We start from the raw sequence: 25,884 nt of genomic DNA, 5'->3' as shown, positions 1-25,884 counted from the left end.
TTGTTGGGGGTCAGAGGGTGGGGTTATATCTTTCAGTTCAGGCCTGGGAGAGGAGAACATGTCTTTCCATGGGAACCAGCAGCCTGGAAGAGCCTTGCGCCTCTGTGGATCTTTCACATGCAGCAGAATCAGATGGCGCAAGGCTGGGGGCTGCAGAAAATGCTTCTGAATCCCAGTTGCTGGAAGCCACGGGAGGGGAGAAGGCTCTAGTGTTGAGGTCCTGCAAGGGATCTTCCCACAGACATCTGAGTGAGCATGGTGAGAACGGGATGCTGGACCAGATGAGCCACTGCTGGCCTGATCCAGAAGGGCTCTTCCTGGATCGCTTGGTTGGTTAGAGTGTGGTGCTGCTGATAACATCAAGGTTGCTGGCTTGACCCACATATGGGACAACTGCATATTCCTGCATTGCAGAGGGTTGGACTAGAGATGACCCTAAGGGTTGTTTCCAACTCTAGGATTCTGTTTCTTATGTCCTTATAAAGCTGCAGTCTTGGAACCTAATCCTACATCCAGTGGCATAGCGTGGGTTGCCAGGCCCCCGGGGCAAGGCAAGTATCCTCAGCACCACCTGCCAATGGGCCGGAACGAAAGGGCAACAGCTTGGCAACCTACCCAAGTGGCAGCCACGGTGCTCATGAGCATCCAGCATGGCAAAGAACAGGAGGGGAGACTGGCCAGGAGTGGGTATCTTTCTAAAGCCCCTACAGAGGGTGCCCTAGCAAGCGGCCATTGCCCAAATCTGCACTGTGAACAGTGGGGGATTTTATGTGAGATGGGGAGGGTGTGCTTTTTATTTGTTGTTACTACTTTCTTTTTCTTTTGAAACTTTGTGCCCCTAATAATCTTGCGCCCAGGGCCACGCAACCCCAATTGCACTTCATCTGAGCAATTCATCTCCCGTCTTCCGAACCTGACTTCTTGTCAGCCTCAAGCTTACAATGCTAATCTCTGGCAAATGACTTTCTCCCTCCTGATGAGGGCAGGGCCCTATTACAAAATGGGGTACTGCCCCCTCCCCCATGTACCCTTACAGTCACATAGAATTGTGCAGCAGAACACCTGCGATTTGTGCTGATACCACCCATTTTACAGATAGGTAAGAAAAAGGTGTGGGTGGTGCTGTGGGTTAAACCACAGAACCACAGGGCTTGCCAATCAGAAGGTCGGTGGTTCGAATCCCTGCAATGGGGTGAGCTCCCGTTGCTCGGTCCCAGCTCCTGCCAACCTAGCAGTTCGAAAGCACCTCAAAGTGCAAGTAGATAAATAGGTACTGCTCCGGCGAGAGGGTAAACGGCGTTTCCGTGCGCTGCTCTGGTTTTGCCAGAAGCGGCTTAGTCATGCTGGCCACATGACCTGGAAGCTGTACGCCGGCTCTCTTGGCCAATAACGCGAGATGAGCGCCGCAACCCCAGAATCGTCCGTGAGTGGACCTAATGGTCAGGGGTCCCTTTACCTTTATCTTTAAGAAAAGGCAGCAAGATTGGGGAGCAGGGCATTGTGGCTTCTGGTCTGCAGCCTTTGAACCATGAGAAGAAGCTGTTCTGGGAAGAGGGGTAGCTGGCTGGGGAGAAAAGCCCACTTAGCATTCTAGGCAGCACCAATCCCTCACGGGAGGCTGCTACTGCAATAAGCTGTGTTTGGCAAGAGCCAAATGGATTCAGGTCCCTTTTTCTCATTCACCCCCCTCCCCACCCACCCCGCTCCCTCTACTTCCTTTTAGTACTAAGTATTCATCCAGTGGCATTCTCAGAACTGCACTGGCCTCTTAAAACATGGTTAAAACTGCTCCAGAAAGCCATTTTAGTTTGGTGAGGACAAGAACTAGCAAGAGAAGACTAGGGCAGGGTTTTTAAAAACTGGTCCTTTACTGCAATCACTGCAGTGAAATGTAGCAAATCTATCTGCACAAAATGAGAGAGAGAGAGAGAGAGAGAGAGAGAGAGAGAGAGAGAGGTGATAATTTACATGACAAAGCAGCAGCCTCTTCAACTACTGTTAGCTTCTTGGCAACAGGGAGAGGACCCCACCTCCAACACACACACACACACACACACACACACACACACACACACACAAGTTACCACCATTAATCTTTCCTTAAGGCTTCTGAATGCTAAAAATGAATCTCAGTCTGTACAGACACCAGAGCATCAAAATGAATATTTGTATTGATTTCAAACCATACTTAAGCGTAACTATGGTTGAAAGGCAAACCATGGTTTAGCTTAGCGTTAGGTCTGAACCAAGGTCTGTTGTTCATTTCCTCCAAACAAAACATTAGCGGTAAGCCATGTACAAACCTTGGTGACAGCTTGTGGTGATCAAGAGACAACAATTGAAAAGATGTTGTTATCATTATCATCATGGATGTATTTCCCGCCCTTCCTACCAAAGGAACCCAGTACAGCCCGACAGACCAGGAGTGGGGAACCTTTTTCAACTTAAGGGCCATGCTCTCTCATCGACATCTTTCCAGGGGACAATGGTGGGCGGAGCAGGGACCAAAGTGGGTGGAGCAACAAATGTAACTCTTACCTTTGTACTCCAGGCTACAGTCCAACCCTACAATCATCATCATCATCATCATCTGCACACATCTCCATCAGGGCAAGCTATAGAAGCATTATCTCAGTCCAAGAACACATTCCAACCAAGGGGAAAGAGCTGAAGAAGGGCAGGAAGCAGAGACAATGAGGGGTGTTGGTGGTGGGGGGGGAGCGTTCTGGGGGCCAGACAGGTCTGAAGGGCCGGATTCCCCCACCCCCCCAAATTTCCCAGGCCTGCGCTAGACAGACGTCAAGTGCATGAAAGAACAACATTAACTCTTTGGCGGGCGGGATGGGAGAAATATCAAGGTGGGGGGTGGGGTGGAGCTCTGACCAAGCCACACTGGGATCCCAGGTGGGCGGGAGGGGGCTTCCGCAGATGATCCCCACTCAGCTGTAAACCGGACATCTTCCCCAAGTGTAGGTTGAACGTGCAGTCCGATCCTTGTGCATGCTTCATCAGAAGCAAGCCTGGCTTACTTCCAGGTAAGCGTGCGTGCGTGTAGAAGAGATTGCCGCTTGAGTCTCGGCGGTGTTTGCTCATAAAAAAAAATCATAGAATCGCAGAGTTGAAAGGGACCCCGGGGACCATCTAGTCCACCCCCTGCAATGCAGGAATCCTGCCCACAGCCGTCCCTAGGTGGGCTCGAACCACCAACCTTCCGGTTAGCATTGCTACACAAGAGACTCGTGCGCCACAAAGACGATACATTTTTGGGGGGCGGTGGATTGGGCTCTTCCTTCTTCTTCTTTCTACCCGTCCTCCCCATTAGCTAGCAGGACATCAGAGGTGTAGGTTTGGATCTCGACAGTCGCCCACCTTCAGAGGAACGAAATTTTAAAAACTGGCTTTTTACAGGGTATCGGTTCCTTAAACGGCTATAAGCTTCGCTGTTTAAGGGTGCATTGGGTTGCGCGCACACACAGACACACACACGCCCAGCCTTGTCTTTGGAGCTCCTCGCGGGCACAGCGGGTGAATTGGGATGGCATCTGCCTCAACCTCGTGCTTCCTTTTCCTTTAAGTGGGAGGGGAAGAGAGCGCGAGCGGAGGATTCCCCTCTCTTCCTTCTGCATCAGGGCGACAAGAGTGTGTGCCCTACTCTTTCCTCCTGGCCGCCGCCGGGCTCCTTTCCACCCTTCCTCTTCTTTTGGAATAAGCTGCTGCAGTTCCCAGCCCTGCATTGCTGCCCCACTGCAACATCCAGCCTCGCTCCAAGAGCTGCGAAGGAAAAGTTCTCTCTCCTCCATCCACGGGAGCCTCTATAGCGCAGGCAAGAAGCCGGGCATTTATTTTATTTTGCAACGTTTTTTTAAATTCTAGTTCAAACTACAGATTCCTTCTTTTTTCTTTCTTTCTCCAGTAAAACTGGTAAGTAATGAAAGTAATTATATATATATATATATATATATATATATATATATATATATATATATATATATATATATATATATATATATAAAATAATAATAATATTAAGTGATTTGCAGTTTGATTCCCCTACCCCAATGCAACATTAGCAGGTTTGGGGAGGGGATCTTCCCCAAAGCTGGTGGGGGCAGCATGCGGGGCAGGGGGCTTACCCACCAGTGAAAAGCTCTTTCAAATGACATAGGGGTTCCTTGTTCTCAGAAACAATTCCCCCCCCTTTAATCAACTCTTTATTTTAAAGGTTGTGTATTGTACATTTGCCACAACCAAGATATAGGACTGGAGGATTTGGCATAAAAATCAGCTGTGTGTCTTAGTTTTATAGTGAAGGTTGGGGGGAGTTGGGGGGGGTGCAGGGTTTGCCAACGTTGAGACAAACTGATGCAGTGCAAAAAAAAAAAATACCCCTCAAACTTCTGTGGCTGCAGTTCTGGCTTGTTTGCAGATCATTCATTTTCCAGAAGGGCATAACCTTGATTTGGGTGGATTATTGCACTGCCTTAAAACAGCAGCGTGGAAGTCTTTACAGTCAGTCAGTTTATCTTTCAGGGCTCAGGGCTCCATTGGCCTCTTTTATCCCCCATTTCCAAATCCAAATCCCTGCGTGAAACACAGGGCGGATTTTGAGTGCTCCCATAGGTATTAATTGGCTGGCTGGATCAGGCAAAGCGTCCATCAACCCAGTATCTTGTTTCCAGCAGTGCCAAGCAAGATGCTTCTTCTGGAAACTGTCCCAATCAAGGCAGGAAAGTGTTGGTCCGTCCCCGTCCTTGTTGTCTGAGGTATCTCAAAAGTTATACTACTCTTAACATGGAGGTTCTACATTGCTGTCCTGTACTTCATTTTCTTTCACTAAAACTGGTGGGCTTTTAAAGTTTCTGTTGCCGAGTGTAGCTGAACTTTGGCCCTTTGTTTATTAAGCTTCTATGGCTGAATTTTAAGGCCATCATGTGAAATTAATATTTCAAACTAAACTAGCCAAACTAAATAGATTTTAATACAAATTCCACCTCCCGAACCCTGGACTCCTCAATCCAGAATAGTCTATGTTGGAAAAATCAAGTTAGGGTGTTGCTAGTGAGTCTTACTATTATCATTATTTTTACGTTTATCCCACATTTTGTACAAGGAGCTCAGTGTCCATCTGCTGAGCACTCATTTTATCTTCACAACAATCCTGTGAGGCAGGCTACACTGTGAGATGGAGAATTGCCCAGGGTCACCTTGTGAGATTCTTGGCAGGGTAGCGGTTTGAACCATGATCTGCTGTATTCTTGGAAGCAAAGGCCACTGTGTTCAATGGGGTTTAGTTCCTGGTGTGTTTGCAACAGCTGCTTGGGTCTATCAGCTGTATATGGCACACTTTATGAGTTACTTTTCTCTAACCCCTCCCTCTCAAAATTAGATTTAAGCTCTAGAGCAGGCACCCCCAAACTTTGGCCCTCCAGATGTTTTGGACTACAATTCCCATCTTCCCCGACTGCTGGTCCTGTTAGCTAGGGATCATAGGAGTTGTAGGCCAAAACATCTGGAGGGCCGCAGTTTGGGGATGCCTGCTCTAGGGTTTACTCATTAAGTCAACTCTTGCAGGTCACCTAGTGATGACTAAGCACAGTTTAATTGGCATGTTACCTGTGGAATGACAGGCGCTACATTCACACTGTACATATAAAGCACTAAATAAGGTAAAGGTAAAGGACCTTTGGATGGTTAAGTCCAGTCAAAGGCAACTATGGGATGCGGTGCTCAGGGAGCCAGTGTTTGTCCACAGTCAGCTTTCCGGGTCATGTGGCCAGCATGACTAAACCGCATCTGGCGCAACAGAAACACCGTGACAGAAACCAGAGCGCACGGAAATGTCATTTTCCTTCCTGCTGCAGTGGTACCTATTTATCTACTTGCACCGGTATGCTTTCGAACTGCTAGGTTGGCAGGCGCTGGGACGGAGCAATGGGAGCTCACCCCATCGTGCAGATTTGAACTGCCAACCTTCCAGTCGGCAAGCCCAAGAGGCTCTGGTTTAGACCACAGAGCCCCCCATGTCCCATTTAAAGCACTATGACACCACTTTAAACACTCATGGCTTCCCCCAAAGAATTCTGGGAGCAGTAGTTTGTTGAGGGTCCTGAGAGCTGTTAGGGGACCCCCTATTCCCCTCCCAGATCTACAATTGCCAGGGTGATTTTAAGGACCAGCCCTTCCCATCTGTCAGGTGTTCTTTAGCTGTGATTCCTGTATTGCAGGCGGTTGGGCTAGATGACCTTTGGGATCACTTCCTTTTGTAGAAATGTTTTCAGTTTTAGAATTACACCATTTCCCATTCTTATACAGTAGTTCTTTTTGACTTCCCACCCAGCATTCCATGACAGTTCTTTTTACATCTTGTTTAGCTGCATATCGATTAATTCCTTCACCTTACTTTCCACACTCTCGTATCTTTTATATAGTCAGCTGTTGGTCACAACGTATCCCCTACTTGGAATTTATATTTGAGGTCGATTTTTTGTAAATATTCCTCTAGATACTCCCACTCACTCCTCGTCTGTTTGTCATCTTGATTTCTTATTTTAGATGTCATACTGGCATGCTCTGCATATTCAGTTAGTTTATTTAGTCATTGTTCTTTCCCTGGGGGTCTCTCTTTGTTCCCAATATCTTACATTTACTATCCTCGCAGCTGTTGTTGCATATAGAAATAGATTGTGGGCTTTCTTTGGTAACTCATTCCCAGGTATGCCTAGAAGGAATGCTTCCGGTTTATCGGGGAATGTGAATTTAAATATATATTTTTTAGCTCGTTGTACACTATCTCCCCAAATTCCTTTGCCTGTTTACATTTCCATCATAAATGAATAAATGTACCCTCTACTTCCAGACATTTCCAGCATAGTTTTGAGCCTCTTTTATACATTTTAGCCAGTTTGACCAGTGTCAAATACCATCTATATTGCATTTTTTCTCTTATTTGATAACATGTGAAGAAGTTCATTGTTAAATTCCATAATTTTTCCCACTCAGCAATTTCAACATTATGCCCAATATCAATAGCCCATTTTATCATTGCCTCCTTTATCAGTTCATCTTTGGTCTCCCATTCTCTAGCAATAGTTTATATATTTTGGAGATTAATTTTTTGTTAGACCCCCCCAAAAAAACCACTTTTTCAAATTCTGATCCTTCTTGTACATATCCTCTTTCTTTATCTTTTTTTTTGAACATCTCCTTTGTTTGGAAGTATTGAAACCAGTCAGGGACCAGCCTTTGGGATCTCTTCCAATCCTACAGTTCTATGATTCTATGAAACAAGGCAACACTAACAAAGATAGCAGTTTACATGGCCACAAAGCAGAACATGAAACAGCTGTCCACACTACATTCCCCGCCCCTTTATATTTAGCACCTCTGTCATGTGCAGAGGCAGCCGGGCAGTCTACCTTTGAATACTAGCACCATTTTTGTGGCAAGTGGAACAGAACAGGGGAGGAAAAGGGTGTCACCTTCATACTAATTCTGGGGTGCCTGGAAGAATCTTGCTGGGATGCAGCTCCACAGGGGCTGCAGCTGATGGGAGTTATAGTCCAAAACATCTGGAGGGCACCACGTGGAGGGAAGGTTGGAGTGAAAAGGCGTGCCACAGTGGTCCATGTCTCCCTCTCCCCACCCTTCGCAAGAAAGGTTGTTCAGGTCAAATAGGGATTGAGGGGCGAAGCCTAGGAGTGCAAAGGTGGGGCCTGATGGACTAGAGGGCGGAGTCTTGCATCACCATTAATTCCGCCCGTCCCTTGACTCTTTCCTGTGCATCTCCAATGTAGGAATTCTGTTCCATTTCCCAATGTGTTTTTAGAACATAATTTATTCTTGCACCCTCTGGATGGAAAGATCTGCCGGCTTCTCCGGTTCTCTGGCGCAGTGGTTCCCAACAGGTGGTCCGAGGACCCCCAGGGGTCCGCGAGCTATGCCAGAGGGGTCCGCAAGATGCTATTAGAATAAAAAAATTATTAAATATATTTTGTATGATAACAGATTTTTTGTTTTGGCCGCTTCCTGCATGAGCAGAGTCTAGCGCAAAACTAGAATTAGATAGAGGCAGTAGTTCTGCTGTATGTCGTTAGGTGGTGCTTTACAAACACTACTGTTTTGCAAAGAGGCAGCGCGCGCATTCTACTAACGCTCACCTCCCCAAGATGCTTTGCGCGCGTCGGCTTCATTTGTGCGCTACTGCGCAGGTACCCTGTCTTCTCCATTCCCCTCCCTCCTCCCTGGCGCGCGCTGCCTCTTTGCAAAACAGTAGTGTTTGTAAACAAAGCGTTGTTTTTCGCGGAAGCTACAGTTCGCGTAGTTAAAAATGGACCGTTGGTTAAAAAGTGGTTCATCTCATTAAGAACTGAAAATTAAAACTAACTGTATACTGATGGAGTACTCTGTTGTAACTGTAAAAAACGTATAAATATAAAATATAAAAAGACTCTTAATTTGGCTCTCACTTTTTAATTTTAGGATTAGGAATTAATGGGGGTCCTTGTCACAATAGCGGCTCGATGAGGGGTCCTCGAGAAAATTTTGTTGGGAACCCCTGCTCTGGCGGTTCCCTCATTGCGAGAAGTGAGGTTACAGGGAACCAGACAGAGGGCCTTCTCGGTAGTGGCACCCGCCCTGTGGAACGCCCTCCCAGCAGATGTCAAGGCAATAAGCAACTATTTTACTTTTAGAAGACAACTGAAGGCAACCCTGTTTAGGGAAGTTTTTAATGTTTGATGCTGTACTGTTTTAAATATTTGGTTGGAAGCCGCCCAGAGTGGCTGGGGAAACCCAGCCAGATGGGCGGGGTATAAATAATATATTATTATTATTATTATTATTATTATTATTATTACTACTATTATTATTATTCCCATTTTCCCAATCTTCAATTCAGTTCTTTACATTTCTGCAGCAACTTGCAATTGTTGCTTTTTTAAAAAAAGTCCTCATGAAAATTCCTCAGCATTTGTATCTTTCCTAATAGAAGTATTTTTGTATGCCGTTTTGACTAATGCACACATCATTGCTGGCAACTTCTCTGAACTGAATGCGTTTTTGTATATGACTTTCACAAATGTATTAGGGGAAAGTTTGGTTTAAAATTAATGCACACAATTTTTGTAAACACTGCTTGGTTGGGAAACTCTCTCATGAAATTCAGATAAGCGTGGACATCGGAGGATGCCTGAGTTTCAGTTCACAGGGGGTTATTGGGTGGTGGTGGTTGTTTTTATTTTGATTATGTGTTTTGTGGTTTTATATTTCGATTTTATTCTGTGAACTGCCCTGAGACATCCAGGTATAGGGTAGTACATTAATTACTGGCAATTAATTACTGTATTCTCATCTTTTTTCAGAAAGTGTGAATATGATAGATCCGTCTTGAAATGCGAACTGTATTTGAAATGTATTTATTGTTTTATTCATTTATTGTGATATTTATACCCCACCTTTCCTACAAGAAGCTCAATGTGGCATACATAGTTCTCCCCCCCTCCATTTTAATCTCACAACAACCCTGCAAGGTAGGTCAGGGTGACTGGCCCAAGGTCACTCAGTGAGCTTCAGGACCAAGTGCAGACTAGAACTCTGGTCTCCCAGGTTCTAGTCCACACTCTAACCACTATACCACGCTGGCGCCGTATGCCTAACTCTGTCTTGGTGCCCACCTCTCTCTCACTGAGTCTCCCCCCCCCATAGAAAATGAGCAGGGCAATGGGAGAAGAAAGGGCTGGAATGGGGGCAGAGATGGCTGGGGCTGCCCCCTGCCTCATTTATGGCCTCTTGGCCTCAGATTTATCCTGAAGACCCCGAGAAGGAAATGCACTCTGTAGGTTCAGTGTATCAGGCCCTTCTACATCCTTCTGTTGCTGTTGAATTGTCACCTGTAGGGTGGGGCATCTGTTTTCCAGGGTCTGCTGGCTGCTGACCTCTACCTCTCTGATGTGTTGGGTGTATCTGTGTTACCAGGTTTTGCTGTGCTTTTCACATCAGTATCATACGCAGACACTAAAAGGAGGCGACAGAGCTTCCATGCCAATCCCTACACATCAAATGTAAAGACAAAGGGGAAATCTGATCTATTCTTTCCTGATCGGTTGGCAGCCCTCCTTATTGGCACTGGATGGGTCAGGCTTACTCTCTCTCTCTCTCTCTCTCGGGCTGGGTGGCTCTCTGGGGAAGAGCCATAACTCAATAGCTGAAGGTCACAGGTTCAGTCCCTGATGGTATCGGTAGAGCTGGGAAGGACTCCTGCCTGAAATCCTGCTGCCAGTCAGTGCTGGCAATACTGAGCTGGATGGGCCACTGGACAGACACGGTATAAGGCATTTCCCTTCCTCTAAGAAGAGCCCTGCTGGATCAAGCTGAGGGCCAGGGGCGTACCCAGGATCAAAGCTAGAGGGGGGGCAAGAGAGGGGAAGAGAGAGGGAAAGAAGGAGGGAGGGAGGGAAGCAAAAGAAGGAAGGAAGGAAGGGAGGGAGGGAGGGAGGGAGGGGGTGGGTGAGAGAGAGAGAGGAAGCAAAAAAGGAAGGAAAGAAAGAAAGAAAGAAGGAAGGAGGGAGGGAGGGAGGGAAAGAAGGGGTGAGAGAGGAGGGAGGGAGGGAGGGAGAACAAGGAAGAAAGAAAGAGGGGGGAAAGGAAGGATGGAGCTCCCGCCGGCCCCCCCAGCTCAGGCTGCTCCTCCCCCCTCCCACATTCCTGTTGCTGGCTGCAGCCGCGGAGGGGCGGAAACAGCCTGATTTCCATAACCCACAGCGACTTTTCCCCTTCAGTTTTTGGAGGGGAAAAGTGCGGGTTATGATCCGTAAAATACGGCAAAAAAATTTTTGCTTCTGGGGGGCAGCTGCCCCCCTGCCCCTCGCTGGGTACGCCCATGCCGAGGGCCCAACTAGTCCAGCATCCTGTTCTCATCCAACCAGATGCCCGTGGGAACCCTCTAAGCAGGATCTGAGCACAAGAGCCCTCTCCCCTCCTCTGGTTTCCAGCAACTGGTATTCAGAAGCATTTATTGCCTCCAACCGTGGAGGCAGAGCAGAGCCACCATGGCTCGAAGCCATGGATAAGTCTTCTCCGTGAATTTATCCTATCCTTTAAAGTCATCCAACATGGTGGCCATCCCTGCCTCCTGTGGGAGGGAGTTTCATAGTTTATGTGCTGATGAAGGACTTTATTTTCTGTGCCCTGAATCTTCCAGCATTCAGCTTCATTGGATGCCCGCGAGTTCAAGTGTTATGAGAGAGGGAGAATAATGTTCTCTATCCACTTTCTCTGCACCATGCATGATTTTATAAAAGTATAACGTTACCTCCCATTTGCCTGCTCTCTAAACTAGAAACGCCCCAGTAAGTTTTTGAAGAAGTTACTCCTAGTGGCAAAGGAGGGGCAGGAGAGGGGGGGGCATTTTGAGATGCCAGCTGGTGGCATGGAAATTGGCATTCAGGGGATGGAGCGCAATGTAACAAAGAGTATGCTTTTCACACCAACCAGCCTTCAGGGAGCCAGCTTTTGGCCAGACTCTCTTCCTCTTCCATCGCAGGGACATTTCAATTCTCCGAAGCTTTGGAACAAGCCAAACAAATCCTCTCGGCGGGGGTTGGGAACAGTGCTGGATTAAACCCTGTGTGGAGGCCCCTAGGCAGTTGAAATATCGGAGCTCAATTCCAACTGAAAAAGAAATAGTCCAAGTTTCCAGTCCTTAAGGCTGTGAAGATGGCTTTGAAAGTATTTGAGCACTGTTTTGTGCAATCTCAAAAGCTGGGCGCCTTGTGGATTGAAATGCCTTGTTTTTTCAGGTTAAACTGCTGCAGCAGGAGGTTCCTTTGGGACTTGCATTTGGTGATGCTGCAAAGGCAGAAACAGCTGCAGGAGGAGGCAGGATGTGTCCCTGGGTAGAGACACAAAGGCAGGACAAGAGCAAGGCATTTATAAATGGCCTAGAGATGGCCTTAAAGCTCAGTGGCAGATGATGCCCTTTGCCGCTTTCATTCCCTAGCATCTCTAGGTTGTGTTTGGAATGTATCCTGCCTGAAATCCTGAACAGTCGCTGCCAGTCAGTGCTGACAATACTGGGCTAAATGGTCTCGTGGTCTGACTACAGTTGTCTTCTCAAATATATAGTCTCTTATTAACGTTTGCCAAGGGTGTAATGTTTTATTAGTAGTCAGTTCTGGTCTAGGTGGAACAACGGTATGACTCAGTAGAAAGCTGCTTCCAGTTTGAATCAGCAATTTACCCAGAACCATGTGGACTAGAACCTTGATTTATTTTGAGTAAGCTGAGTAGTAGAATACCTACTATGCATGCAGAATGTTCCAGGCTCAGTCCCTGGCATTTGTATGGAGGTTCTGTTTATTTATCATGGAGCAGAAGTGCATTCACACAGCTTTGGGTTTCAATAGCCCTTTCCCCCTGTCATTCAAAACATCTAGAGGTCACCACGTTGGGGAAGGCCAATGTATTTTTCCAGCAGAAGTAAACCACAATCAAGGAGTGAAAACCCCTTTTATCTGTTCTTGGCACCTGTTATTCAGAAGTAGAATGCCTTCGAACATGGAGGTTTTGTTTGCTTATCATGCAAAATAGTCACTTATAGACTTCTCCTCCTCTGTTTGTCTAATCTCTATCTAAAGGCGTCCAAGATAGTGGCCATGATTGGCCATCCAGTGGCCATGAGTTCCATAAGTTGCACTGTGCACACGTCTTTTTTTAAAAAAAGGTGTCACTACACGCTCGAATACCTCTTTGCATGCAGAAAATGAGTGTCAAGCCTTCTCTACTGTTTTTCCACTGTGTGGCTCCTTCAAGAGGTAGCACCCAAACTCATAGCCCATTACCATTTATTCTGCCATGTGGGTAGACTGGGCCAAATTAGCTGTTCTCAGGAAAGTGTGTAGCTGTGCCAGCAGGTTGTTGAGACCTCCGGTCCCGGTTGGCTTCCCCAGAGGCTTCAAAAGACCCTGGGCAACTGCCCAGATTTGCTTGGTCATCAGTCTAGACCAGTCTATCTATTGTAGAAAGGTTGTGTAAATGAGCTCCCTCCAGCCCCAGGAATATATTATTTGCTTAATACTGCCTTCGCCAGCCTGGTGCCCTCCAGATGTTTTTGACTCTATCTCCCATCAGCTCTGACCACTGGCCAAACTGAAGGGGCAGATGGAGTCCAGACAACCTCTAGAGCAGAGGCTCCCCAACCTTCCTTCCCATGGACCACTTGAAAAAGGCTGAGGGTTTCTTGGCAGACCGCTCAGATCCCTCCATGTGCTGTAGCAATTGTCAATGTGCTGTGCTAGATACATTATGATTTTTAATTGTGTTTCTATTGTTTAATTTATTTCTTACAGATGGTGCTACAATTTGCATTGCATAGAATTCAGATTGTAAGACAATAAAATACAATACAAGAAATAAAAGAAGCGATACAAATATAATTAAAACCGCTATGAATAGTTAATTTTGATGGATGGTCCATCTTCCCTCTTCAGTCGCATAAGAAGAGCTTGCTGGATCAGGCCAATGGCACATCTAGGCCAGCATCCTGTTCTCACTGTGGCCTGCCAGATGCCCCCATGGGAAACCTGTAAGCAGGATCCGAGCACAAGAACCCTCTCCCCTCCTATGGCTTCCAGCCACTGACATTCAGAAGCATTACTGTCTCCGACGAGGAGGCAGAGCACAGACAGTGACTAGTAGCCATCCATAGCCTTCCCTGTCATAAATTTGTCCTATCCTCTTTTAAAACCACACTGCCTCATGTGGGAGTGAGTTACATAGTTTAATTATGCGCTGCGTGAAGAAGGACTTTTTCTGATGTTAATTCCTTGTTCTAAAGAAAAAATATATAATAATAATAATAATTTATTATTTATACCCCGCCCATCTGGCTGGGTTTCCCCAGCCACTCTGGGCGGCTTCCAACAAAATATTAAAATTGGTAAAATATGTTCGGTTTTTTGTTTTTTAAAAAGGACTTTCTCAGAAATCGACGGAAGACTGAGAGCTGCCTGAATGAAGCTTGCACACCAGTGGTGGCCCACAGACCCCACTCTGAGAGCTCCTGATCTAGAGGCAACCAGGTTGGGGTGGGGTTTGGCTTTCATAAGCAGGTAGAATGGCAGGAGGTTTGTGTGTGACAGGACAGTGATTCACAACAGGAGCAAGGTAGCCGGGGACAGGAGAGGAGGAGAGAGAGACAGACAGAGACAGAAAAGTGGCTTCAGAGCAGCTAGAAGCATCTTCTGTCCAACACCTGGAAACTTCCTCTTTTCCCAGGATGCAGTCCAAAAAAACACATGCCCGTCTTCTGGCTGCAGACACAAGGAGATGGCCCACATCCGCCCTTTTAGGCTGCTGCCAATTTCTCTTTCCTGCTGCCATAACATTTCCTGGGCATTTGGGGGCTTATCTCCCTCCCTCAATACCAACCACCCCGCGGTTCCTTAGAGCCAGCTCAGGAACATTCTCTCTGCCCCTTGCCAAAGTCAAAGATTTATAGGTTCAGTTGCTTTGTTGTCAAGCTTGAGCGCTGAAAACTAAGTGGGCACCTTGGTGTGTTTGTGTGTTCACGAGGCAACACCCTCCACCCGCTGTTGACCCCACAAGGCAGCTCCCTCCTCCCCTGTTGATTTTCAACCTGCCAACTTCTGGAGTCGTGTGTGTGAGAGAGAACTGCAGCTGTGATGAAGTCTTTTCATTCCGATTAGTTAGACCACTTGATAGAAATGTTTAAACAGGTCAGTTGTAAAGAAAAGCCCGGGGTGCGGCCAAGAATGCCACCCAAAGCCTTGCCATCTGAACTTCTTCCTGGAGTTTTTTATTACTTGGTCTGCTTTCCAAAGTGGAATCAGCAGTGGGGTAGAAACTTGCTGATACGTACTATGAGGATACATATCCATCATAGAATTGTAGAGTTGGGACCCCAAAAGTCATCTAGTCCAACCTACTGCAAAGCAGGAGTCACAAATGAAGGATCCATCCAACCTCTGTTTGAAAATCTCCAACGAAGGAGAGAGTTCACAACCTTCCAGGGTAGCCTGTTCCACTGTCAAACAGAGGGAGTTATTCCTATTTTTCAGTTGGAATCTTCTTTCTTGTCATTTGAATGCATTGCTTTGGGTCCTTTCCTCTGGAACAGCCGGAAACAAGCTTTTTCTGTTTTCCATGAGACAGCCATTCAGATATTTGAACATGGCTATAATATCACCTCTCAGTCTTCTGTTCTCCAACCTAAATATCCCCAAGTCCCTCAACTGTTCCTCATAAGGCTTGGTTTCCAGACCCTTCCTTGATCATCTTGGTTGCCCTCCTCTGCACACCTTGCAGCTTGTCAACATTCTTCTTAAACTGTGGTGCCCAGAACTGGAAATAGAAGTCCACATAGGGACTAACCAAGGCAGAAAAGAGTGATACTATTATACTTCCCTTGATCTGAACACCAGACGTCTCTTGATCATAGCTGCCAAGTCTCCCGTTTTTCGCGGGAAACTCCCGTATTTTAAACCGTTTCCCGCTGGCAGCCCGGATTGGAAAAAATCCTGTAAATCCCCCGGATTTCCTACCTGCCAGGGAGGCTCCATTTTGGGTGCCGGCGCGGCCCGATTTCCGGTCCCCAGACATGGGTAGCGCGGCACCGGAAGTCACTTCTACGCATGTCCGGACATGTGTAGAAGCGACTTCTGGTGCCGCTCCGCCCATGCCTGGACATCGAAAATCAGGCAGATTGGCACCGGAAGATGCTTTTACGCATGTCCGGACATGCGTAGAAGTGACTTCCAGTGCCGCGCCGCTGCTGATCCCGCATTTTTCAGCGGGAGACTTGGCAGCTATGAGACTCTTGATGCAGCCTAGAATTCTATTGTTTTTTTGCTGGGGGGGGGGGAGAGGCTAAGATCTGAGGGTGTTGTGCAAAGCTCTGAGGATGAACAGTGTTCATTTTTGGCCACATCCACACCACATGTTTAAATAACTATGATGCCACTTTGAACAGTCATGTTTCCCCCCAAAGTATTCTGGGAAGTGTAGTTTGCTAAGGTGCTGAGAGTTGTTAGGAGGCCCTTATTCCACTCTCAGAGCTACAGTTTCCAAAGTAGTTTAAAAAATCCTTCTTCACAGGGAAATCTGGGAATTGTAGTGCTCTGAGTGGAATAGGGACTCTTCTAACAACTCTCAGTGCCCGTAATAAACAACAGCTCCCAGACATCTTTGGGAGAAGCTTAAAGCGGTACTGTCGTGCTTTAAACACATGTGGGAACATGGCCCTATGCTCCTTCAGCTCATTTTTGCCTCGTCCCATCTCTCTGATTTCCATAGCAGCATATAAAATGTTGCAGACTTTGTGGAATCGTACACATGACAGCATCGAAAACGAGTGAGTTCTCCTTTTTGCAGATAAAATACACAAACACAGGCGGTGGGGGCTGAGATAGCGGTCTTTAAGTGTGCAGGCGAAAATGTTCAAAGCATGCCCCTCCATTCACCTCTGAAATAGTTGGAAAGATGCCTGAGTGCACCTGTGATTCGGCCCCTGCTGCATGAGTGGAAGGGCAGGGAATGCTCCCTCAGGAAGGTGAGGGCTTTCCATCATCATAGCTTGTGTGGATGATGCTTCTTCTTGGACATTTGCCAGAGCTTGGACACAATGCTGCTGACTCATTCTGCAGCTGCAGAACGCTACTTCTGTGAGCCTTAACACGGACGGCCTCCTCTCTTTCTCTGTATGGCCACAGGGCACCTTTGTGAGCTAAGCTAAGGCTGAATTTGCATCATACTGTACATTTAAAGCACCAGGATGCCGCTTTAAACAGGCACAGCTCGCCTCAAAGTATTCTGGGAGCTATGGTTTGTTTGGTGCTGAGAGTTGTTAGGAGGCTCCTGTTCCCCCTCACAGGGCTAGTTTCCGGAGCGGTTTAACAATCAATCCTTCTTCCCAGGGAATTCTGGGAACTGTAGCTCTGTGAAGGGAAGAGGCGTGTCCTTAGAACCCTTAACAAACTACAGCTCCCAGGATTCTTTGGGGGCTATTTAAAGTGGTATGGTACTGCTTGAAATGTATAATGCACATGGGGACTATTTCTCTTCTTGGCCTTCCTAATAGGGCTGTTGTGTAGATAAAGGGTGTGCAGATAAAGGATGAAAATGGGGATACCTGATTTAAACGTATCTTGGGGGGAAATGAGAATTTTGTGCTAAGAGATTCTGTCTTCTCCTGGCCAGCTAAAAGGAAGCTCAAACCACAGACCAATAACTGTTTCACGAGTATGAAATCAGAACTGGACTGTGCTGTGCCATTGAAACTATAGGTATAGAATGGTTTAACAGTCAGTCCCTCTTCCTAGAGAATTATGGGAATTTTAGCCTCCTTATGAACTCTCAGGACCCTTAAGCAACTACACTTCCCAAAATTATTTGGGGTAACCTTGACTGTTTAAAGTGGTATCATAGTGCCTTAAAAGGATGGTGTGACTGTGGCAAGGGGCAATGATTCTGAATGGAGAGGAAATTGGACATCTGTTTCATACACATGCATGGCTCTGCTGCGCACATGCACACTTTCCCAAGGAGGCAAAAATGTGGTCCTTAAGGTATGGGGGAAGGGGAAGCTGGGGACACCTCCGTGGGATCATTTCGGGGTATGGGGGGGAAGAGTGGATCATAAAATGGTGGCAACTAAGCAGGGTCGGCTCTTCATAGACCCCTGGTGGCGCAGTGCACCATGGCGCGGGGCTGGTAAGGTGGGTGCGGAAACCAATTGCCGCGCGGAAACCAATTGCGCCCTGTGAGGGCGTGGCGGGCGGCGGAGCGATCTCCGCCCCTCAGCACTAGGGCGCGCGATCTGCTCAAGACGGCCCTGCAACTAAGTGGGAATTCCAGCACAAGGCAGGCAGCCGCAGAGGTGGCAATGATGACTTTGGCAAGAGAACAGGAATGCAGATATATTCAGACCAGTCCCTGTCTCACAAGTCTCTCCTACCTCACAAGGATGCTGTAGGGATAAAACAGGACTGCCCTTTTGTATGCCAGCCAGAAATCCTTGGAGGAACTTGGCACACACATGCCATTAAATTAATGCTGATGATAAATAAACTGGAATCTTGGACATGGGAGCTTAGCAAAGGGGTGGGGAACCTCAGGCCCAGAGAAAGAATGTGGCCCTGGCCCCCTGAGCCTCTCTTTCCGGCCCTCAGAACATTCTCCAGCCCACAAACTTCACTGCCCCTGCTTCACACCCTCTTTGAGTGTTTCGGCTTGGCTGGGATGTGTCCTTCAACCCTGAAAATGCCTCTTGCTTCCCTAGATGAAGAACAAGTGTGAGCATGTGAAGAAATCAGCCTCCAGTAGAAAGGTAACAATTGCATTTGTTGCCCAGTCCATGTTTGCCTCTGGCCCCGCCCATTACTGGCATGTGGCCCCCAGAAGGCTGTCCAGAAGGGAATGTGGCCCTCAGGCTGAAAATGATTCTCAACTCCTGGCTTAGGATAACCATAGAGCTACACGGTACTAATATGAGTGGTAACAGTGCTTTTTTATGGCTCCCAATAAAAGCTACTTAAATGAAGTTTTTGAAAAACGGAGTGGGGAAGCTGAAGCTCCTCAGGCTCACATGGAACTACTCTCTGCTCACCTGGGCCACTATTTGAAGATCCCACCCCACAAAATGAGAATTTACCTCTTTCACTGAAGCTGCTTTAAATCTCTCCACACCTGAGAAATTTGTTCCTAGATCTGCTGAGAAGTCAGAGAATGGATCAGAGTGAAAATTAAGTAGCTTGCAATTGAGAGGGCTGGCTTTAATCTTGCAAACTCAGCCTGCGGGCAACTTAATTACAGCTAATGTTGGAGAGAAAGATTCAGTCAGGCCAAATTTCATCCAAGTTTTCAAAAGGGCCACTTCCCAAAATAGTCTCATCTGATTTTCTCTTCAATTTCTGGAGTTTTCTCCTGGAGATTCTGAAATTACATGATCTCTTGTTCTTTTCCCCCTCAAAGCACTAGGAATTCTCATTTGATCATACATACATACATACATACATACATACATACATACATACATAATACATATACATAGTAATGTTTGAAACTTCTTAGTTTAGAGAAAAGGTGAGTTAGAGATGACATGACAGACGCTTATACAATAATGCATGACATTCAGAAAGCAGATGTTGAAAAGTTTTTCTCCCTCTCTCATCATGACGCTAGAAGGAGGTAGTCTGTCAGATATTTGAGGCCTCGTCCTATATTTCCATTTAGTTTTTAATAAAAATTTAGGTCTTGCACAAGAGTAACATGTATCTGTCTAAGGCTTGCACAAGAGATAAAAAGAGGTATTGCGCAAATCCTTTGAATAATAATAATAATTATTATTATTATTATTATTAATTTTATGGTAAAAGCCCAATGTATATCTTTGATTACAATCTCTGAGGTAATCCCTCAAATGCACTCTTTAGATTAGAAAATAGTTTGTTGAAACTGGGAGGTGCCTTCCACAAACAGCAACTGAAATAGGCTGCTTCTATCATTGGGGCCACTGGAAAAAAACAAAATGGCGTAGGTTATGCTCAGCTCAGGTGGGAAGCAAACAGAAGTAGGGGTGTATCGGTAGAGACTTCCAAATCTCCACACATATGACAGGTTATTTTTCTCTATTGATTTCCACCACCACCCCCAGCAAATGTAGAAGGAAAGAAAGAAGAGAACACAACCCTGCATTTTGATGATGCCAGTGTTGTACAGGTGTTGCAAAAAACTTAAATACATGAGCAGCACCGACTCCATAATAAGCTCCTGACTAAATGGAACCACCCACAGAAAGCACAAGTTAAGATACAGGCCTACCGTGAGGCAGAATGAGGCAGCTGCCTCAGGCGGCAGATTCTGAGGGGCAGGAAGTGGAGGAAGCTGTGTGTGTGCCCCATGGCCTACCCAATGCCCCTTAAGCTAACCTGCTCCCCTCAGGTGACATGGAGGATGCTGCCCAGGAGCTAGCACCCAATTAAGATTCAACTGCCAGTCCGGCAGGCTGTCGTACATGGAATGGGAGGGAAGGCGCCATATTGTCATTCACCTCAGGCGGCAAAATGTTTCGGGCCAGCCCCAGATACAGCTCTTCCTTCATACACTCAGGCTCCTGTGGGATGATTCTGCCTGTGTTGTTGTCAGATAACCTTCCCTATTTGTACTTCATTTCCACCATGGGATTCAGAGAGAGAAATAGTACAGGAAAACACAGCGCCACAAAGTCAAACATGGCGGGGAGTACAACATTAACTGCCTGAGAACCTGTTAAGATTTATTCTCTGGAGGAAAAAAAGAGGGCATTCTGGTGAGGGCATTATTTTCTGAATGCCCCTGGCACAAAAAGACCACCCTTGCCATAGCCCTTTTTTCTTTCTTTTTCTCCTTCCAAATAATAACTCTTTAACAAGGCAGAAGGGAATAAAAGAATCTTTGGCCAGTCTCCGACATTCAAACAGGGAATGAGGAAAGGACATGGGGCCTGAATGGAATCTTAAAAAAGGCCTCGTCCCTGTGACTAATCGGAGGGAAGGAGACCTCATTTTTCTCTGGGCCTGGGTGGTGGTGGTGGCAGCCCAAATGGAGCCAGTGAAGCTTTGCTAAAGAGACGTATGATTAAAAAGCTCTCAGGAACCACAGAGCATAAAAGTTGGCCACTCTCTTAATTTAGGGGCTTCCTCAGAATTTCCAGTTGAAATTCGCTTTGCTGAGCTCTGCAGAGGATGTCTAGTTCTCAGGGTGTTGACTTGAAGTTGGAGTGTTTTAACTTTCTCCTCAGAGCTCCCACTGTGGGGCCATTTTGCTACGTACAACAATATGGTGGCCGTTGCATGTGCAGAAGCTAATTGGGGTAGCAGTTGACTCTTAGGCCAAATTCGCACCATACATTTAAATCACCATGAAGCAGTCATGACTTCATTCAAAGGATTCTGGGAGCTGCAGTCTGTTAAGGGTGCTGAGAGTTGTTAAGAGTTGTTACATTCCTCTCACAGAACTACAATTTCCAGTGTTTCCTGTGAAGGGTGATTGATTGTTAATGACATGGGGAATTGTAGCTCTGGGAGGGAAATTGGGGTCTCCTAACAACTCCTCAGCTCCCTTAAAAAGCTACAGCTCCCAGAATCCTTTAGAATAGATGAAGCCATGACTGCTTCATGGTGCTTTAAATGTATATGGTGTGAATGTGACCTATGTTTACAGTTCCATTGAATTCGGTGGATCTTGTGCTTGGGAAAATGAGGTCGGGTTGCAGCCTCGGTGAAATAATCATATGAACTTTTGGTCACTTAATCAGTTGATTTAGATCTGGAATCAACTTGTGTATGAGAAATAAATGTTATCAAGAAAAAAACACATACTTAGTTCTTATGATCTATGAGTTTGTTGCAGCAGTTTGCCTTTGTGAGAAGGGGCATTTCCTGTTCCCTTTCACACAGAGAAATGGAGGCCTCCTCTACGATGCTACTTTCCAGCTGCAATTTATATAAGTACTTGTATTAAAAATAAATAATACATAGGCTAATTGTCTAGGCTAGGCCATATTTTGTTGGACTCAGATTCCCATAATTCCTGACCATTGGCTAAGCTGGCTGAGGAAGTTGGGAGTTGTAGTCCAGCAACATCTGGAGGGCACCAAGTTGGCTGATTTAAGCGAAATTGGGCCTTAGGCTGAGCTAAAAACACCCAGAACAGGCACCCCCAAACTGTGGCTCTCCAGATGTTTTTGCCTACAACTCCCATGATCCCTAGCTAACAGGACCAGTGGTCAGGGATGATGGGAATTGTAGTCCAAAACATCTGGAGGGCCGAAGTTAGGGGATGCCTGATCCAGAACCTAAATGGGAAGCCTTACCCCAAATTGGCCTGCCTCAGACTGTCTGTCTTCTGTGACTTTGGGATGAAACAGTCTTTGCAAGAAAGCCAAAGCGGGTGATGCTACGAGCTGTGCCAAGGCCGCTTAGAAATAAATTATAGGAGATACTGTTCAATGAAGCGAGTGAAACAAGGCCCGTCATGCAGAAACACTTCAGACAGTACTGACGAAAGGTCATGGTACTTGTAAGGAAGAGTCTGCCCTTCAGAAGAATCTGGCCTAGACAATGGTGGGGTTGGAGAATGTGCCAGCGAAATGTCTTTTGCTGTCTGACATTTTCCCTGATAGCAGTTGATCCGCAAGCGCAACTTCAATTACCTATTGGCCGCCACTGCTCTGTGCCAAGGGAAAGCTTGGCTACAGCTCCAAGGATGTTGGTTCCACTTATTGGGCACCATGTGATGCCAAAGAGCAGCTTTTGCCAACTGGTGCCCTCCCAAAGCTTTGGACTACATTTAGACTCCTCATATCACCAGCGAATGGGTATTTTAAGGCGACATTTGCACCATACATTTAAAGCACTATCTAGCCACTTTAAACAGTCATGGCTTCCCACAAATAATTCTGGTTATGGCTGTAGCTCATTCTGGCAACTCCAGGTGAAGCTGGAACAGGGTCCCTGCCTGAAACCCTGGAGAACCTGACAATACTGAGCTAGATGGAACAATGGGTCTTTTATCAGTGTCAGGCAGGCATCCCCAAACTGCGGCCCTCCAGATGTTTTGGCTTACAACTCTCATGATCCCTAGCTAACAGGACCAGTGGTCGGGGAAGATGGGAATTGTAGCCCAAAACATCTGGATGGCTGAAGTTTGGGGATGCCTGGTGTAAGGCAGCTTCCTAAGTGCTATTACAGGAGCCGCAGTTTGTTAAGGGTGATTAAATTTGTTAGGAGCCCCACTATTCCCCTCACAATACCCAGAGAGGTTTAACAGTCAAGGGAACTCCAGGACTGTGATCAGGTATAATAACAGAGTGTTAGACTCAGACCAGGGTTCAAATCCTCACTTGTTCATGAAGCTCACTGGGTGATCTTTGAGCCGCTGCCTCAAAACCTTACCTGTCTCATAGGGCATTAAATGAGGGGAGGGGGCGATAATGTATGCTTGAGCTATTTTGACAAAAAAAGTAGGATATAAATACAATGAATAAATAAAATAATAAATACTGTATTCCGTTAGGACAAATGGCCTCTTTGTGTTAAACTAACAAAGTTTATCCTCCAGTTCACTTCTTTAGGATTAAAATATTTCTTTTTTAAAAAAATCTTCTATGGAAAAACAGCCCAACAAAGACATTTATTATTTTTTATTTCTTTCAGGTACTTGGAAGAATGCTGGAGCTGGCATTTGTTTTGGATGTTCTTCTGCCTACCTTTCTAATACTTTTTATATTTCTCCCTCTCCCTGACAGAAACCATAATGGCGTATATCCTGCTGGTATTCTCTACCTTTGCCCAGGCTGTTTTCACAAATGCATTCAGCTTCTCCAGGGAAAGCACAGGTAACTGGGAACTCGGGGCTAGTCTACAGCAGCAGTCAGAACTGGATCTACTGATAAATCTCTGGGAGATTTCCAGTAGATCAACAAGTATCACACCACTTTAAAGATAAGATATCTTTATTGTCATTGTCCCCTTGCGGGAACAACGAAATTACTCGGTTGCTACATCCACTCCAATAAAGCATTCCGCATAATCCAAAATTATAAAAACCTAATTAAAAACAGTAAATATAATACAAAATAACAAGTAAAATAAGATGACTTCAAAGTCCAGGCTTTCCATTTAAGGCCAAAATTGCTCTAGAGAAGAAACTGTTCCTGAGACAGCTCGTTCTTGCCTGCATTGTTCTATATCTCCGTCCCGATGGCAGGAGCTGAAAGAAATGGTGACCAGGGTGCGTTGGATCTCTTGATATATCTGGTGCTTTTCTATGGCACCTGGTGGTGTAAATTTGTTCTAAGGTGGTGAGTGAGCAGCCAATAATGCTCTCTGCTGTTTTAATAATTCTACACAGCCCTGCTCTGTCCTGGGAAGTACAGCTTCCATACCACACACATAACCCGTACGTGAGCACGCTCTGTATGGCACAGTGATAGAAGGCAAGCAGCAGCTTTTGTGGAAGATGGTTTTTCCTTAAAATTCTCAAAAAATACAGTCTCTGCTGCGCCTTCTTCACAAGCCCCCTCGTATTAACACTCCAGGACAGATCCTCCTGTAACTCAATGCCTAGAAATCTAAACGTTGTTACCCTCTCCACACAAATTCCGTCAATCAAAAGTGGCCGGACCTCGTTCTTCTGTCTCCTAAAGTCCACCACAAGCTCCTTAGTTTTCTTTGTATTTATGAGCAAGTTGTTGACTCTGCACCACTCTGTCAGCCGCTCCACCTCATCTCTATACTCAGTTTCACCCTCCTTATCAGCGATGAGCCCGATCACGGTTGTGTCATCTGCAAATTTGACGACCCTATTTCTAGGGTGGGCAGCGACACAATCATACGTATAAAGAGTATAAAGGAGCGGACTAAGCATGCATCCTTGTGGTGTTCCTGTGTTAGTCCTAAGCATGTTAGACATATAAGGGCCCAACCGGACCCTCTGGGAGCGATCTGAGAGAAAGTCCAGTATCCACCCACAGAGTGATAGCGGGAGCCCCAGATTTCCCAATTTAGTTATCAGACGTTGCGGTAGAATGGTATTGAATGCCGAGCTGAAATCTACAAAAAGCAGTCTGGCGTAGCTCCCCCGCTGCTCCAAATGTGCAAGAACAGCTTGGAGGGCAATCACCACGGCATCCTCTGTTGATCTTTTCGTTTTGTAGGCAAATTGGAATGTGTCCAGTCCCTCTGGTAGGCAGGCAATGACATAATTTCGTACCAGCTTTTCAAAGCGCCTGGCTTCTCCCAAAGAATCATGGGAACTGTAGTTTGTTACAGGGGTGTATAAATTGATGCAGCCTAGGACTGAGGCCATGGGCTGCTATTCCTAAATCTGCCCTGTGCCAAATCTGAACTTCTCATGTTACATGTGCTTTCTCTGCTTCTCCCTTCCAGATGACCTCAAAGTTCTGCGGGTCTCCATTGCCAAATACCCACCAGTCCGAGCTATTCTTTCTGGCAGCCTCACCATCCCCTGCCATGTTACCTACTTGCATCCACTTCCCACTTCCGGGACTGGAGGCCGCCGGGCTGTCCAAGGGGCACCCCGTGTGAAGTGGACCTTCATCACAGAGGGCAGAGAAGCAGAGATCCTGGTCGCTCGGGGCCTGAAGGTGAAGGTGAGCGAAGCCTACCGCGACAGAGTCTCTCTGCCCTTTTATCCAGACTCACCAACAGACGCCACCTTGGTCCTGAGCGAACTGCGATCCAATGACTCTGGGGTGTATCGCTGTGATGTCCAACATGGGATCGAGGATGGGCATGACCTGCTGCAGGTGAAGGTCAAAGGTAACGTTGCGCTCTGCCAGAGTGTCTTGCTGAAAGGGCTTGCTGTGTTTATTGCAGATTCAAATCCCATAGCACTAGGCCTGATCTCAGGAATTCTAATTGCGGAGGTTGAGGGGAATATAAGGCCTCAGCCACACTTTTGCTCGTCCTATGCCAGAAAGCACAGGTCTGTGTGGCTTGTCTTGTGTTTTCTAGGCATGGGTCTGGTTGTTTTTTTACTGGTTCTGTTGCTTTCATTGGAAAGACCTGCACTTTAGCACTGAATTGAAGAAAACACCAGTCTGCAGAAAACCCAGTTGGTGTTTACTTATTTCAGCAGTAAAACCACGTTTTCCTAGAGGAAAGCGGCAGGAGAAGTAGAAGTCTGGATGAGCCCTAAGTTTTATTCAGTTTCAGAACTAACAAAAAAAAAGCCATGTTGCATTCAGAACTGAAAAACATCAGTCCCCCTGCCCACTCAGCACTCTCCCCCACTTGGGATTCCTAGCAACTGCCTCCGACCATGAAGGCTGAGAATAGTCATGGGCGTAACCAAGGGGGGACAGGGGGG

The 25,884-nt window shown here is 46.4% G+C and overlaps 1 protein-coding gene across 3 annotated transcripts in view; it reads left to right on the top strand.

Moving 5' to 3' along the window:
- The first annotated feature begins 3,653 nt into the window (after positions 1-3,653).
- BCAN (brevican) overlaps positions 3,654-25,884 on the top strand; it is a 50,116-nt gene continuing 27,885 nt past the window's right edge. For all 3 annotated transcript variants that reach the window (XM_035098775.2, XM_035098774.2, XM_035098773.2), the window contains exons 1-3: positions 3,654-3,921; positions 23,300-23,389; positions 24,942-25,334. In XM_035098775.2, coding sequence (XP_034954666.2) covers positions 23,308-23,389; positions 24,942-25,334 — 475 coding nt within the window. In that variant the 5' untranslated portion in view covers positions 3,654-3,921; positions 23,300-23,307. The remainder of the gene's footprint in view (positions 3,922-23,299; positions 23,390-24,941; positions 25,335-25,884) is intronic.

The sequence above is a fragment of the Zootoca vivipara genome, chromosome 17 (assembly GCF_963506605.1).
Source record: "Zootoca vivipara chromosome 17, rZooViv1.1, whole genome shotgun sequence".
In the NCBI taxonomy this organism is placed as follows: Eukaryota; Metazoa; Chordata; class Lepidosauria; order Squamata; family Lacertidae; genus Zootoca; species Zootoca vivipara.
This window is presented reverse-complemented; position numbering and strand designations above follow the sequence as displayed.